Raw genomic sequence first — 15,528 nt, 5'->3', positions numbered from 1 at the left:
CCTCCCTTTCCTCCCCCTGCTCCACCGCTCCCACCTACTAGCAACCACCCTCTGCTCCAGCGATCCAGTCCTTCTTGCTGGAAAACGCCATGGTCGGAAATATCTAAAACGAAATGTCAAGTGTCAGTACGGGGTGCGCGGAAACTGCAGTCGAACCGTGGTTGTAAGGTACGTGGAACGGGGGGTGACCTGTACACGCCCTGTGTCTGAGTTTGGCCACAGCACATCCTCCGAGAAACGCGCTAGACTGAGCTTCGTGAAGTGGTAGCGCCTGTCGTGCCTGTACCAGTGTCGTCTGCTTGTTTGTTGTTGTGGAGGCTTTTCGTTGTTTAGCTTTGTACCTTTCGGCTAATATTGTCAATACGAGAAACTGGCTTTTCACCACTATTAATTCTTCCATGGAGAATGACGAGTTCAAAGTCCGATGTATACGACTATCGTAATTCTCCTTCAACTGAACGATGGTGAGGTTAAGCCGTACAAGTCAGGGTGTGGGGGTGTGGGGCCTCAACCAAGCCCTGGCCCCTGTAGTAGACTACCCGCATGACAGTTTTGACCCATCATGATGGCAAGTTCCTTGCTTTGAAAACTTAAATCCTGAAAATGTAGGTTTAGAAAATAATTAGAGTTATCTGGTTGTCAAAATATTACTTTTTGTGATTCACCTTTTCATTGACAGGTTTTCTCAGACATGACAGTCATGTTTCCATGGATGAGACGTGGCATTCCAAGGCGCTGTCGCTGTCTTCTTCACAGTGCTGTCCAACTCCTTTGTTGCGCATTTGCCGTCTTCATATTTGCACTTCTCTTTATACTTTTCTTCCGAGCCATTCTCATTCAACACCGTTTGGATGTTGAACTAGGAGCACGTCCAGAGGAAACAAAGGATCTGGTAGATGAAGCTCGGAGTATGGAACGAGCCGAAAGATTAGCAGGTGCATTAAAGATTCCAACTATTTCATATAAAACTGATCAACAAGAAACTCAGGCATTTCACACTCTTCACGACTATCTACAAAAGAGTATGTATTTAAAGATATGCAAAGAAGATAAAAACTATCTGAATTTGCTTATATTTTTGTGTTTGCTCCCAGGTTTTCCTATAATCCATTCGCATCCTGCTGTCAAACGAGAAATAGTAAATGAATTAAGTCTCTTGTACACTGTGCATGGAACAAAATCAGGCAATATACCGTATTTATTGGCATCTCATTTGGATGTAGTGCCTGTTAATGAAAAAGGATGGGCACATCCTCCTTTTGGAGGATTTATTGCCAACAATACTTACATCTATGGACGTGGAGCTATAGATGACAAGGGTGGCGTACTTGTAAGTATCTTTCCTTTTCTGAGAAGTTCTATTTTTGAATTAACTGTTTTTCTAGGGCAAGCTATAGAACATTCTTTATTTTTTCCCTTTTCTGATGTAGGGCATACTGGAAGCTTTAGAGTATCTTCTTGAACAGGGCTATAGGCCCCATCGCACATTTTTTATTGCATTTGGACATGATGAAGAGGCAAGTGTATATTTCAAATTAATTACTGATCAGTATTGCCAATGATAGCCCCTGACACATTGTGATTCCTCCACAACAACAGGTATCAGGTAAACGTGGAGCTCAGGAAATAGCTAAGTTACTCCAACAAAGAGGGATCAAAGAATTAGATTTTGTGCTTGATGAAGGTTTTCCCGTGAGTGATGAACTGATTCCAGGAACAAGTCGACCTGTTGCCATGTAAGTTTGCATATAAATGTCACCACAACATTAGTACTATTTTATTTGCAAGATTTGCTGTATTTTACAAACTCCCATGCAGGGTTGGTGTCTCAGAAAAAGGAACAGCAACTGTTGAATTGAGCGTAACTGGAACTCCGGGACACTCAAGCTTTCCCCCTGCAGAATCAGCAATTGGAATTCTTGCAGCTGCCCTTGCCCGATTGGAGCACAATCCATTGCCATCTATGTTTGGATATGGCCCAGAGAAAAACATGTTTGAGTATATTGCACCCCATGTATGTTCAATTTGTTATAATTATTAATACTATAATGTTACCTGTACTTACAATTTTACAAATTTTTCATAGGTTTCCTCATTCTATAAAACAGTGTATAGTAACCTGTGGTTCTTTGGAAAAATGATGGAGTATAAAATGGAAAGTCAACCCATAACAAATGCTTTTGTCCGCACAACTACTGCCATTACTTTATTTCATGGTGGAGTGAAGGTTGGCTTCACTAGTCAACATTAACAGAAAAATCATTTATTATATTCCTAAAAAGTGATCAAAATAATTGTTTTTCTTACAGGAAAATATTGTACCTCCTTCAGCCACTGCTGTAGTAAACTTTCGCATTCATCCTGCCCAGACTGTCAATGAAGTTGTGGATTACACAAGGAATATTATTGCTGACCCACGAGTTCAGTTAAAAATAAAACGATCTCGTGAATCACATCCTGTTTCTCCACATGGGCCTCACAGTGTGCAATACCAAATGGTGTCAACATCTATTCGTCAAATATTTAGACAGGCCATTGTAGTTCCAGGTATAATAAAAATGAAAGTAATAGAGTTGTAGTATTTGTCTTGCAATTTTCTGTACTACATTTTCTCCTGAATTTTCCAGCTGTATTTATTGCTAACACTGATACAAGATGGTATTTGAATTTTACGACAAATCTTTACCGTTTTTTACCAACTATGGTGAAGTTGAGTGATGTTCCGAGATACCATGGCAATAATGAGCGCATATCTGTTGAGCACTTTCACCAAGCAGTCAACTTTTACTACCGTGTGATGAAAAACGCAGACCTTTTAATCCTAAATGGACATACTACTCGCCCTTTTGCTGCTGAACTTTAAATGAATGCTTTAATTTATTAATAATGCATACATGCAACCTCAGCTACTTCCTTATTTAATTGTCTGACAAATTTATTATTTTGGATTATAAAATGATCCTGGATGTGTTGTAACAAATATTACACCCTGTCCCTATAGCTTAGGATAAAAACCATTGTACAAAAACCGTAGGATGACAGTGAGTACCTACTTAATACCTTAAGTTATTGAATGAACATTTTTAGAGGCTTTGTTTGGGTAAAAAATCCATTATGTAACTATAGGATGTGAGAGTATTTACCTGTATACAAATTGATGTTTACTCTTTCATCTATCAGCAATTTGCCAAATTTGTCTTGAGCTGTAAAACCAGTGAAGAGCTAAACTACTCAGTAGCTCAGTATTTAATACAGTCATTAACTTCCAAGAAAAAATTATGAATCCTATAATTTATAGATGTAAGCGCGCGAGGGTTCATACTAACATCCTTACCATTATAAATCTTCCCACACGAGGAAAACTAATGTAAGTGTAAAATACGAAAGCAGTGTCAGTATTATTGTTAATTTTTTTGGACTGATTCGTTTATAGTGTTGCTCAGCTTCTGATGAAATGGTCAGTGAGGTATGAGTGCGGCACGTGAACCTGCCTTACAATGGCTATGAAGTTGCCAATTTTATTTTAGTCTAGTTTTGAGGTAATAATAAAGGCAGCTTTCTAGAAATAAGCTTGTTTGGTGTGTGAAAGAACTGCCAATTCTGAGGAGGTATCTGAGCATAGGTATTTGACAGGGTGCAGTCTGTAAAATTGCCATTGTGATAATTAATTTACATGAGCATTGTTTTGTGAAATGTCTTGGAACAATTTTCTTTCTTCTTAAGTACCATATTTGTTAAGGCAAGACTCTTGTTTTTTAAATCAATTTATTTATTTTCATGAACTTCTCTAAGTTGAGCTTCTTTTTAACTTTCTCTTCATTTTATTTTTGAATACAAAAATGGTACTAATTTATTTGCCATTGTGAGTTGAAGATGAAGCTAACTTCGTACTAACTTTCAAGATCAACTTCTGGAGTAAATAAATAAACCCTTCAACCTTGAGAAATCATGCGTGCTTTTTTTGTGAGAGACTGATGTGAATTGTGACAAAATTATTATCTTTTGTACATATCAAAAGGGCAGTCCATTGTTTGTTGTAGTTGTAGTTTGTGTTATTTTGTGTGTGAGAAGAAAATGTTTAATCTGTGGTCATTCTTTCCCTAACAAATGTGAACAAAATAGCCTTACCTTTTTTCTGTTTAATTTTTTTGACAATATTTGTGTTAAGCGCAGGGAAAAATTTCATGTGTTATCTTTACATGCCAGTACCAGACAGAAATGTGCCACAAATTCAAGTCCTTGCAAATTTGCGGAAAAAAGGTTATGGTAGAAAAATGTGTAAGTGTAGATAAGAAACTGGTGTTAAGTGTGACAGGCAAGTGATATTTTGTTGAGTTTGCTTGTTTTCTAATTCAATGTGGACAAGTTAAAAATGTGATGTGATAAATTTTGCATGTGCAAACTCCCTGTTGTAATGAGTAAGTGAGTAAATAAGAAACACATTGCCTGTGTGTATAGAAAATGTACTCATGAGTATTCTTGATGAGAATAAAATTGAACGTTAGAAGAGAAATTGCAAGTTCAATGTTTCAAGTGTAGGACTTCAAGATCAGAGTAATAATGAGAATTCCAATACAGTTCATTATTATATTTACACACGTATCTGACAAAATGTTCACAGCACTTCGGTTAGAACAGTTGTTTAATCTCAACTTATTCGGGACATGCTGTTTCCTAATGAGCAAAGATTTGCAAGACGTCATGCATACCTTAAACGATGAAATAAGCACTTGCAATACTTAATGGTGAGTGATATTAATAAAGAAGCATTGATGAAACAGACAAAAGACTCCAATGAGGGACATAAGAATAACACTCATTTGCAGAATTCAAATATTGAGTTTTGACAGAGAAGCCAGGGACTAGTTGAAAGCAAAATGTTTAGGATGATACCAAAGAGTGAATTATTTTCAGAAAGACACTAATGGAATTGAACACAGCAAAAAGTACACTACTTCAGTGAGGCTAAGATAACTATTAAATACAGTGACTCACAGTCTATTGCTATTCTTGGTCCTAAAGTTGAGGTCTTATTCTCAGTCTCAAGAAATTTAACTTTGATAAGTAGGTATTAACAGCCTACAAAATTATGTTTGCAACCAGCAAACATATTGTTTGGTAAAGAGATTTAGGTATTATCACAAACATGACGCACCGAGACAAGTATGTTTTTAAAGCAAAACAGTACGGTTCATGTAGAAACAGCATACAACATAGCCCAAACACTGCACTTACGACTCAATTCCCAAGAGTCTGTAGTGTCGTACCACATAACATAACGTGTAATTCCCAAATTTCTGTATCCTCATCCTGACTACCCACCCTACGTTTAACCAACTCAGAAACCTTTTACGAACAAAGTAAAACAAAATCAGGTAGGTTCACAAAATTTCATTGAAAATTATACCCTAGATACAGTTGACATTTGGTCCAATAATAAAGCATCTTAAGTTCAAACTATATCAAATTATGAACACAGAAGCAATAGTAAATAGTAATAAATCATATAAAATTAAAGGGTAATACAAGACTCATGATGGATCCCTTTTAAATACAAAGCACTTGATAGTAAAGTGCTAAGTTTGTTGGTTTAAAAAAAAAAATAGCACCATTTTCTTACCTTCAAAATCAAAAAATATACATAGCACATCAAATACAGTAATGAGAAAAGAGTACAGAAGTGTTCACATTACATTTTTCTTCTAATGAAACACAACATCAAGTCTCACAGTTTAAAAGGAGAAAAATTTTTGGAATTCATATGTAAAATACTTTATGTAAAACAAAATACTTGAAGTATGTTGATCACTGCCTAAGCTTACAATTACAGTCAAATCCCGTTATAGCGTTGCACCTCGGGGAAGCAAAATCGCGACGTTATAAGCGGGAAAACGGTATAAACGAGTTAGTTTGCATGGAATATTGGATTTTGGTTCTAGAAAATCGCGACGTAATAAGAGGGTAAACGCTATATCCAGAAACGCTATAACAGGGTTTGACTGTAATAAATCCATAGATTTAAAAATATCAGTTGGTAAGTCTCAGGAATGGAAATACAAAATCATGAGAAGTAACTGTGCTAACAGAATACATAGGTACATCAATTATACTGTACGATTGACTAAAATATAAAAGAATGATAGTGAGGTGAAGAAAGTCAAACACGTAAGTATATGCAGATGCATAAACTGATTCATGCATAATTTGAGAAAGCAAAGCAAAATTGAAAACATGCAACATAGACATAAAAGATGGTAACCTTGGTGGACTTAATCAACTTTTTATACTATTAGGATTGGTACATACAGATATAAGTTCATTTCATCATTCTTCGTTTACAACTACCTCAATAGCATATTAAATCAGAATTTGATACCAAAATTTCGTGGAATGTATAACAATAATACCCTCATTTCATTTGTTCACAGGTTTGTAACTAAAACTATCAGCATTTCATTGCAGTATCCAGCAAAAACAATATGAGAATTCACTCCATTGCAAACCTTTCAGATACTCTAATGGGAATGAAGTGGTGATAAAGAATGGCACCAAATAGTGAAAAATATAAGATTCTTTAAACATGACTATTTCATCAAACGCTAAGATTCTGATAAAACCTTTTCAAACATTGCACAAAACAAACTAGCAACTAGTTCTCAATGAGGTAAAAAATAATTGGTTTTCTTTAAACAGACAACATTTTGATTAGAATTACCTTCCATTTCTAGAAATTCGTTGTAAAAATACATTCTGTACTTTCAAATCAGTCCTCATACACTGCAACTGCTTCCTTTAGTTTTAGTACAATCTAGAAATAAAAGAATAAAAAAATAAAACAGAAATGTAGAAAAATTGGAATTTAATTTGTGGAATCAAAAGAATGAAAGTTTTAATAACCTACCTTCTCATAAAATAGGATTTGCTCATTCAAATACTTCTTCATGCCTTGCTTGAAATCTTCTGCCCTTTCACTGTGGAAATGGTTTATTTCAGAAAGCAGAGCGTATGACACAACATCAGTGCGCCTTGTGACCTCCGTCAATTGAGTTTGTTCCATCTTATGATCTGCTGTTAGCTTCTCACATTCTCTTCTCTTTTGAAGAGCACCCTTTTAAATGTACAGAAAGATTCGTTTTAGGAAATATAACAAAATAAATTACAACTCTAAGATTTTAGAAGACCCATAATAACTTTTGATTAAAAACACATTATTCCTTACCTTATGAACAGTAAGAATATCAGGGAAAGAGGCGATGATACCTCTGTAGAGATGCAACACATCACCAAGGGGTTCCCAATCTAATTTTGGTTGTTCTTCAAATAGTCTTCCTATCTCATTATAAGCCTCTCCTGTCATTTTGATGGCTACACTTAGATTAGCCCTTGGACTTGCTGGTAAAAAAAATTGAAGATATATAGTAAAATGATCATAAAATACATCCTACACCAAGTTTAAGGATATTGAGAGTTGCATGATACACTTACATGCAGGTTCCTCAAATGACTGTCCCAGACTGGTGAATGCCTGTCCAATGCGCTGATATTCTCTTTTATATGGTCCCTGGTGTTTTTTGCTTTGATCATAAGCAGTAGCCAATAAATTTTTAACAGCTCCATCCATCCCTTGGACAAATTTTGCACAGTTGTCCGTCTCTAATTCTCTGGAAGAAAGAAATATTGAAGGTTTAAGTAAACAGTGTGAATTATTTGTCCTCACAAATACATAAATATTCAGAGCTATGAACATACAATGTGTAAAGTGTAATTGGAGCTTCTGGGGCTTGAAGAGCAAAAAAGTAATTTGCCCCTACAAGCTTATCGTTTTCAGCTCTCCGCTTGCCTTGTTTCCAGCGATTTTTATCTGTGCAGGTTAAAAAGTGCTGCCATACTTCACACCTTGACAAAACTGGATGGCGACAAACACTATCAACAAACAATTGCAACTGGTTTTTGCGGTGTTCTATGAACTGTTCTTCATACCGGCCTGTCAAAATAAAATAAAATATTTTTAAACACAATTCAAACCAAAAAAATGTTTAAATATACCAGAGCAGGAAGAAAGTTAATGAAACAAACCAGAAATTTGTTTATCGGGTAGGGGTGGAATGGGTATGAGGCTAAACTTTTCCTCCAATCTCTCATGCAGCCAATCAAAGTGCTTGTACCGCCTTGAGACTTGAATGTTGTTGAACTGCAGGAGGAAAACATGTCTAGGTATGAATATAAAGTGAACAATAATTGTATACTTTTTCTTATATTACAAAGACCGTAAGCCAAAGGATTTACTTACAGATGGAGTTAATTGATAAGCAATAAAACTTTTGAGTCCCTTCAGCTTGGTTTCCTTTTTTGGTTGAGCAACAACACATGAATAGGGTTCTGGATTAGGACTCCATATTGGCCCTTCATGTCCATCAACAACCCATACTTTACAACCATCAGGAACAGCAACTTGCAAAGTACCCAAGATGTAACTCTCACCACCAGATTTCACAAAAGACGAAAACCGGTTAAAATTTTTCTTTCCCACTGTTCCTTTGCCCTCATTGTAACGGCCTGATAAAAGATTCAATTGAATAAGGAACAAGGGAATATATTTGATTGTAATTAAAGTACCGTATTTACTCGCGTATAACCCGCAACTATGTTCCGATTTTTGAGCCTCCGAAAGTGGGGTGCAGGTTATACGTAGGGTCACGATTTGCAGGGATCTTATGGGACCTTTCCCCTTCATTTTCACCCGAAATTCGAGATGCGGGTTATACGTGGGGGCGGGTTATACGTGAGTAAATACGGTAAGTTGTACTGCATGTGTGGAAGTTCAAAATGTCCATACCAATTGAGCTTACATCCCCAGCACTGCCAGACTTAGACACCTGTGAAATGGGACCAGCAACCCCTTGATGCCCAATTGCTGGTCTACTACCACTTTCAGAATCATCATCCCACTCATCATCCCAGTCATCACCTGCATCATAGTTCTAGAAACAACAGATAAAAGTAAGGAAGATAAGGTCAACCTTGACAGTAGATAACAATGTTATATATGAAGTTATAATGACCTGAGGAGTATTTGCATAGTTAGCTGACGTTTGGTTGTCTCCCCAGTCATCATTATTATATGTATCAGGTAATGGAGGAGGCGGCATTGCTGGAGGCTGACTAGCGGCTATTTCCTGTTTTGGACAGATTTTCCCCAATTAGAGAATGAACATTGCATGTGACTTTCATTGAAATTAGTGAGCTTAAAAGCACTTAACACAGCAGGAATGAATTACTAACTTGAACATAGGCTGCAGGAAAGAGTCCTGTCTGTCCTGAAGGGGTTTTACCCTCCCACCACCCTTCACCAACATCTTTCCGAGTAACAGTGAGGACATCTCCACTTTTAATTGAAAGTTCAGCTGTGCCTGGTTCTCCAGAGAAATCATAGAGTGCTTGGACCTGAAACAGTTTAACAGTGTGCACCGTTCAATTAAATACACTTTGACATTGACAGACATTTGGCATACACAGAAACTACGGTCCAAATTTTACTACACATATGTATGGGCTTTCTCAGTTCTAGTTTTGTTCTTCAGGTACATCTTAACACTATCCAAATTTAGATGAAGATGACACTACACAGAACACAGAAAAGATTAGGAAAAAATGACTAATGGGAGATAACGATAACATAACACTGATGACTAATGTCCCAGCCTAGTTGTAGGAAAATTACATTAGGATAAAACGAGCTGGTATAGGAATTAATTTCATGGTAATGACAGCATGAATATCAAGAGTAAAAATACAAAATCCAAGATATAATCAAGTTTGGTTTCCGAAAAAAACAAAACAATGAAAAACTAAAATCTGACAACGCCTGTTGCATGTTAGGGAAACAAGTGAGCAGTATGGGAAGCATTTGTTAGGACTTGGAGCAAATTAATATCTCACTATAAAACACATTTACTTAATCGATGGAAAAATGTGTCAGAGATGTACTATTGTATCAAATTTAGAAAAGATTATCAGCTGTTGTTATTGCTTACCGTCACAACCGCCATTTTACTCCCAAATCCCGAATGACATCAGAAATCTCGAGAGGGATGTGTCACAAAACTTCCATCAAACATCGAAAATATATCGATACATTCTAGCCAACAGTGTAACGTTGTAAAAATGTCAACAAAACATACATTTTCTTTTACAAAAAATCCAATGACCTTCCTTGTATTGAGAAAATAAACTTTGATTTTTGTAACCACTTCCAGGAGACATCTCATTTTTAGCGAAAGGCATCAAAATTAACGTCAACACAATGTTATTTTGTTTCCTAGCCTTACTCGTAATTGTAAACATGAGAGTCTGCTTGTCGTCTGCAGTGGCCTGGTTGTTGTGTATAGGTTAGCTGTTTGTCAAGTTTTCAAATATCCGACTGAAAAAACAAGTATCGAGCGGACGTCATTCATAAATATGTAAAAATACACAATATATCGATACTTTTTACGTTCACCAACTAGATTACGAATGCCGTTTGCAATGGACTGTGTCACAAAGGCAGACTGTCAGTAACAAAAGTAAAATATAATAAGTGGATTACCAAAACAACAAAATATGACGGATGGTAAAAGTTCCAAATGCACTAATAATGTGCATAGCGTTAAACTTTTAAATTTAAGTTCTGGAGAAGAAATTTGTTATTCTGTTGTAGTGGTTGAAGGTGTAATCAAATCCAATGATGAATGCATGGCACCAATGGACGTAACCATAGAACATATGAATGGCCCATTATGTGGTCCACCTATTACTGTTCATAAAATCTCAAAGAACATGACTTTCAAGGTTCTATTAAAATTGGAGTTGGGCATGAATAAATTTATTGTAAATTTTTGTACAGTTCGTAAAGAAATAATTTTACATTTTAGACCACGCCAAACAAATTTCTGTGTTATACCAGTTTATGTTATATGCAAAGGACATGATGGCCGTTTCCAAGCACCTGAGTGTGAAGATAATTCTATAGAGAGTGCTTGTGAAAGAATTAGCACTGGAGTTCATCTCATACAGTCACTGTTTGCCGAAAGATTACAGAAGGCTGGATATGGCAGGCTAACTTTTCAACTGCAGTCTGATCTAGACCCGATGGCCCCTGATTGCCATATTCTGTACAGTGATGTATCAGTAGAAGAAGCACACAGTGCTTTGGCAAGTACACTGTGGACTTGGCTTGGTAGAGAAATTATGTTATCTCATTTTGGTAGCAAAGAAAGGAAGTACATTGCTTTCCTGTCATCAACGCAATACAATGGAAATCACATTAGAAAAGATACCCTAACCCATGAGGAAATTGTGGAATCTACCAAAGGCTATGTTTCCCTCGGAGGAGGTGGCTTGGCTTTAGTCGGCACTGGATGTTTATATACCTGGGCTACATCAATTGAAGAGGTGGTACCAAGACTTCTAAGTGAGGTAGCGGTAGACACCAAACTTTTCATGGATGAAAGCAATTACAGGTCACTAATGTTCACCTTCTTTTTCTCTGGCAACCTTTTTATAGAAATTAATTTAGTTTTATTTTATCTGTAAAGAAACTAATTGAACACAAATTTGTTAACAGAGGCACATATGGTGGTTGTTACTCAACAACTTTGGGGGCTGTGGCCCACGAAATGGGCCACACTTTTGACTTGGGCCATACAGCTCATGGAATCATGGGTCCTGACTACCACAATATCCATTGTTTACTTCTTCCTGAAGAATCTACTCTTACCTGTGTTAAAGCTCCCTCTAAATTAAATTTGGTTAGAGATACTTTATTATCATCTACAAAGCAGGTCAAGCATATCAGTTCTGAGGGAGAAGAAAAATATGAGGCACTTGTTCAAGAACTGCAAGTGGTTTGGAGTGTGCCCAAGTCTCAACTGACTTGTGAAAATACAGATCTATTACAACACAAGAATCCCAAAGTTATCAAGAAATTTGGCAAGCAGCAGATCTCTGAAGAAGTTGGACATAGTAAAGGCAACAGAGCAACACACACATTCTACACAAATCCTGACACTAGTGGTGAAGCTCTTAATTGTTTGAGTCCTATTTTAGACAGAAATGATATATCACCTTTCTGGGCTACAAGTTGTCTATCTATTTTAGCATTGCACAGGTAAGAATTCCACCTAGATTGATCTAGGAACATTTGAAGTTGTGATGTTGCAAGAATCAGTTTTAAAACACTATTTTCTTTTATGCAGGTGGTTCAATCCAAATGCAACCAAAGAAAATTCTGGAGGTTTAACTTTCAACAAGGCCAAGTAAGAAGCAAAATTTAGAAACTAGTTGTCTGTTTTTTTTTTCATGAATGTAATGCGCAATTTTCTCTTCCAATTTTTTTTTTATTATTTCAGGAGGCAAATTACATCAGAGTATGGTTTAGGAGTGATTGAGATTAGAGATACTGAATCGCTGTCAATACTTCATTGGAAATTTTCAAGAGAGTCAGCGCACAAAGAATTTACCATACCTAGCCAATATATTTACCCCAAGGCTGAAACTCTCTGGGTTATTGACCAAGTAGGGAACAGCATGACATTTGATTTGAAAAAGTCAGAAAGAGAAACATAATGCAGGCTCTTAAAATTAGGATATATCATAAAATAAGAAAATATTAATGTGATAAAAAAGTATTTTTATTAATGGAATTATTGAAATATATAACATATTTATTAATCCTACCACTTTATGTTAAGTGCAGTACTCATCTTCTCTACTGCATGGTAACTGGTGTGCAAATTTGCACTAGATTTGTCACTGCCAGCTCCGCCAAGCCAATTAGTGTAAATTTCGTGAACCAGTGGATTTAATTTTGGGCTATGCAAGGGTAGTTCACTATATAATTTTTCAAGTGTTGAAGTTAGTTCCTTCTGTTGTGTGCCCTCTTCTGGTCTCACCTGTGCTCCCCCATTTAAACAACCTTCACACAAGAGCACAAAATTAATCAGAAGTCAATTCTGTAATTAATTTATAAACATGTTATGTAAAAATGAGAAGCTTACCAGAAGGACAAGCCATTATTTCCACAAAGTCATAAGCACATTTTCCTCTTTTCAGTTTTTGCATTAAGTTCTGGATATTACGAAATCCATTGGCAATGGCAAATCTCAAAACCACCTTACCATCCTTTTCAAGAGTGGCCTCTCTCATGTCAGGATTTCTGAATGGGAAAGTGGAAGAAAGTATTCTTAAACAGTAAGATTCAACACAATGTAAACCAAAATGAAAAAAGAATGCTACTGACCTTAACACTTTAAACTTCAGTTCAGCATTGCTGTCTCCAAACAATTCTTGTGCAGCTGATGCCATAACATGATCAGCATAACCACCAGAGCCTGTTCCTTGATGACCAACAAGAGTCCCTTTGTATGAAATTTGCTCAGAGCAATTCAGACCATCTAACCATGGAAAGTCAACATCAGCAGGAGGAATTTCAGAAAGACGCAAATCTTGTGATTTGAACATTTGTTCCAATTCCACTAGAAAGAAACACCCATTTTAAAAAAATCTGCAGGAAACTATAGTGTTGCAATAAATTATCTGAACTTACCAGATGTTATGACACAGTCTACATCTTTAATATCTTCTGCCTCGTTGTGAAAATCACTACGGCTTGCTTCCAGTTTCTTATCATAGCATGGTTCTACAGAAACATGATAAATTTTTCCAGGGTGATGACCTTGAATGGTAGGTAGAAATTGTTTCACTAAAGTCCCTTGTATTTGCTGAGGGGATTTAGTCGTGCTGATGTATGGGAGGACAAAGGATCCATGTGTCTTTTCTGCATAGCATACCCAACCTTCAGATAAACATAGAGGATGAAATTCAACATTCAGAGTATGATTAAATAATCAACAAAAGTATTTTAGTAATTATTACCTGGACATGATGAAGTTAACATAGGCAAATGTGGTTTAGACCCATCACTTTTTGATCGAAAGCGTTCCATGAATTCATTTTCACATTCCAGAAGGGAGAGATCTTCAGATAGGGTCATGTCTAAAACTATATCTGCTCCGACACTTTTAAAGTAACCTGAGGTACATAAATACACAAAAGTACGACTGTACATATATCTACTGAAAAGCATGAATATATTATCCATGTATACATGGATAATGATCATCGATGTGTGTCCAATTCAGATAGATACACAAGCAGAATATTACCTGATAATCTACGAAAGGCGTCTTGAGGTTCAAGCTCATAGCGAACAGCCAGAGAAAGAACTGGTTGAACCGCAACAGAAACTACAATGAGTTTCAACTCACTTTCTTTGCCAGCCTAAAATAGATATTAAAATATCAGATTAAAACTAAGATGCTATATTTTAGTATAGCGAGTTTGAATATATATCTGCATGATTACTGACCTCCTTGAGTTGTTCATTAGCTTTAAATACTTTTAACATTTCCTCCTGACTTTGTTGAGTAATAAGAACACTCTCAGCCGATGTAATGCAACCGCTACACGCCAGACAATCATTTAGGGATATGTCCACTCGTTGCAGCTTCTGAGCCTGTCCTCCCTGCAACCAATCTTGTGGATCAGTACATGGTACAGGATGAGAGAGAAACATAATTATCACAGTAGGTATCCGATATACCTCAGTAACTGCAACATAGGAACCATCGTCTTGAATTTTAATTTTTGAACCAGTAACTGATTTTATTTTTTCCACGACAACTGGTTTGATACATTCCTATTTTTAAATAAGTATTTGGATTATTTGTTTACAACTTATTGTTAATCAAATGTGTCATTTGCATTTTAACCTTCAACAATTGTGACATCTTTCCATACTTACTTGGGAAGGAGTAATGAAATCATCAAGATCAGTTAGTTGAAGAACACCACTGAAGCCTGCTGTCATGTTTCCCTTTTATAAAGATTAAGTCAAAATCCACTGATCTTTTTCACAACAACTCAGTCGGAAAAGTGCAAGTGTTTTGTACGTGTACGTGCACACGAAATTTTCATTCTTAGCAGACCATATGTGGCAATGTTGCCATCGTCTCCATAATCTTCAGTAAGAAACACTACAAATGTATAGCCTACGTTTCGGATGAAAGAGATGTTTTAGACTTAATTATTTTGCTAATGTCAAGTGTCAGAAATTACCGGTTTTAAATTGTGCAAACCGATTGTCTTGAGTGTAGAAGTTTTTCATATCCAAGCGAGGGCCGTGGTGCCGCTTGGTGGCTGATGGCTCACGATCGTCCCTTCCTCCACACAGTCAGGATGGCCGAGCGGTCTAAGGCGCCAGACTCAAGGTTGTTCCTTACCCGCACAGCGGGTCGAGTGTTCTGGTCCACGTCTGTGGGCGTGGGTTCAAATCCCACTTCTGACATATAATTTTTTTCTGCACGGATTGTGAGAGAGGCTGTTGTTGTCGTCTGGTATCTTTCAGACCACCAAACTCGTAGTAAGGCGGCGTGCACAAATTACGTAGTACGTTTAGGGGGGGGAGGGGGTTGGCCAAAAAGTGACGGTCGA

At 36.7% G+C, this 15,528-nt stretch overlaps 4 protein-coding genes and 1 non-coding gene across 8 annotated transcripts; 3 read left to right on the top strand and 2 right to left on the bottom strand.

Annotated features, from left to right (window-relative positions):
- The first annotated feature begins 9 nt into the window (after window positions 1-9).
- Window positions 10-4,513, top strand: LOC113205694 (N-fatty-acyl-amino acid synthase/hydrolase PM20D1-like). Its single transcript, XM_026421404.2, has 9 exons — window positions 10-168; window positions 680-1,022; window positions 1,095-1,330; window positions 1,431-1,517; window positions 1,600-1,736; window positions 1,819-2,014; window positions 2,087-2,227; window positions 2,310-2,547; window positions 2,628-4,513. Exons 2-9 carry the CDS (start codon window positions 692-694, stop codon window positions 2,861-2,863), a joined length of 1,602 nt encoding a protein of 533 aa, XP_026277189.1. The 5' UTR covers window positions 10-168; window positions 680-691; the 3' UTR covers window positions 2,864-4,513.
- A 60-nt stretch (window positions 4,514-4,573) lies between these two features.
- On the bottom strand, window positions 4,574-10,194 carry LOC113205693 (sorting nexin lst-4). The gene is made up of 11 exons (XM_026421403.2): window positions 10,035-10,194; window positions 9,283-9,444; window positions 9,063-9,176; window positions 8,837-8,981; window positions 8,291-8,556; window positions 8,077-8,191; window positions 7,750-7,984; window positions 7,486-7,661; window positions 7,220-7,392; window positions 6,902-7,108; window positions 4,574-6,808 (listed from the first exon to the last, which is right to left on the bottom strand). The coding sequence occupies exons 1-11, from the start codon at window positions 10,047-10,049 to the stop codon at window positions 6,764-6,766; spliced, it is 1,653 nt and encodes a 550-aa protein (XP_026277188.1). The 5' UTR covers window positions 10,050-10,194; the 3' UTR covers window positions 4,574-6,763.
- A 145-nt stretch (window positions 10,195-10,339) lies between these two features.
- On the top strand, window positions 10,340-12,713 carry LOC113205692 (uncharacterized). 4 transcript variants are annotated; one of them, XM_052275407.1, is made up of 5 exons: window positions 10,340-10,609; window positions 10,697-11,498; window positions 11,603-12,145; window positions 12,234-12,293; window positions 12,387-12,713. In XM_052275407.1, the coding sequence occupies exons 1-5, from the start codon at window positions 10,600-10,602 to the stop codon at window positions 12,601-12,603; spliced, it is 1,632 nt and encodes a 543-aa protein (XP_052131367.1). In that variant the 5' UTR covers window positions 10,340-10,599; the 3' UTR covers window positions 12,604-12,713. The 4 variants fall into 4 exon arrangements, with proteins under 4 accessions (XP_052131367.1, XP_026277187.1, XP_052131842.1 ...); XM_052275882.1 differs by having other exon boundaries at window positions 10,341-10,609; window positions 10,961-11,498; XM_052276402.1 differs by having other exon boundaries at window positions 10,348-10,460; window positions 10,961-11,498.
- LOC113205695 (probable cytosolic Fe-S cluster assembly factor GI11683) lies at window positions 12,647-15,035 on the bottom strand. The gene is made up of 9 exons (XM_026421405.2): window positions 14,840-15,035; window positions 14,639-14,734; window positions 14,405-14,560; window positions 14,202-14,316; window positions 13,912-14,067; window positions 13,583-13,831; window positions 13,277-13,511; window positions 13,035-13,192; window positions 12,647-12,952 (listed from the first exon to the last, which is right to left on the bottom strand). Exons 1-9 carry the CDS (start codon window positions 14,903-14,905, stop codon window positions 12,711-12,713), a joined length of 1,473 nt encoding a protein of 490 aa, XP_026277190.1. The 5' UTR covers window positions 14,906-15,035; the 3' UTR covers window positions 12,647-12,710.
- Window positions 15,036-15,267: 232 nt separating this feature from the next.
- Window positions 15,268-15,382, top strand: Trnal-caa (transfer RNA leucine (anticodon CAA)). Its single transcript has 2 exons — window positions 15,268-15,305; window positions 15,337-15,382. It is a non-coding gene; the product is annotated as a tRNA-Leu (tRNA).
- The last annotated feature ends 146 nt before the right edge of the window (window positions 15,383-15,528 follow it).

Source organism: Frankliniella occidentalis, unplaced genomic scaffold, assembly GCF_000697945.3.
Source record: "Frankliniella occidentalis isolate FOCC.00 unplaced genomic scaffold, Focc_3.1 Scaffold1, whole genome shotgun sequence".
NCBI classification, from domain to species: domain Eukaryota; kingdom Metazoa; phylum Arthropoda; class Insecta; order Thysanoptera; family Thripidae; genus Frankliniella; species Frankliniella occidentalis.
The sequence above is the reverse complement of the archived record's forward strand: the minus strand, read 5'-3'. Positions and strand labels throughout refer to the sequence as shown.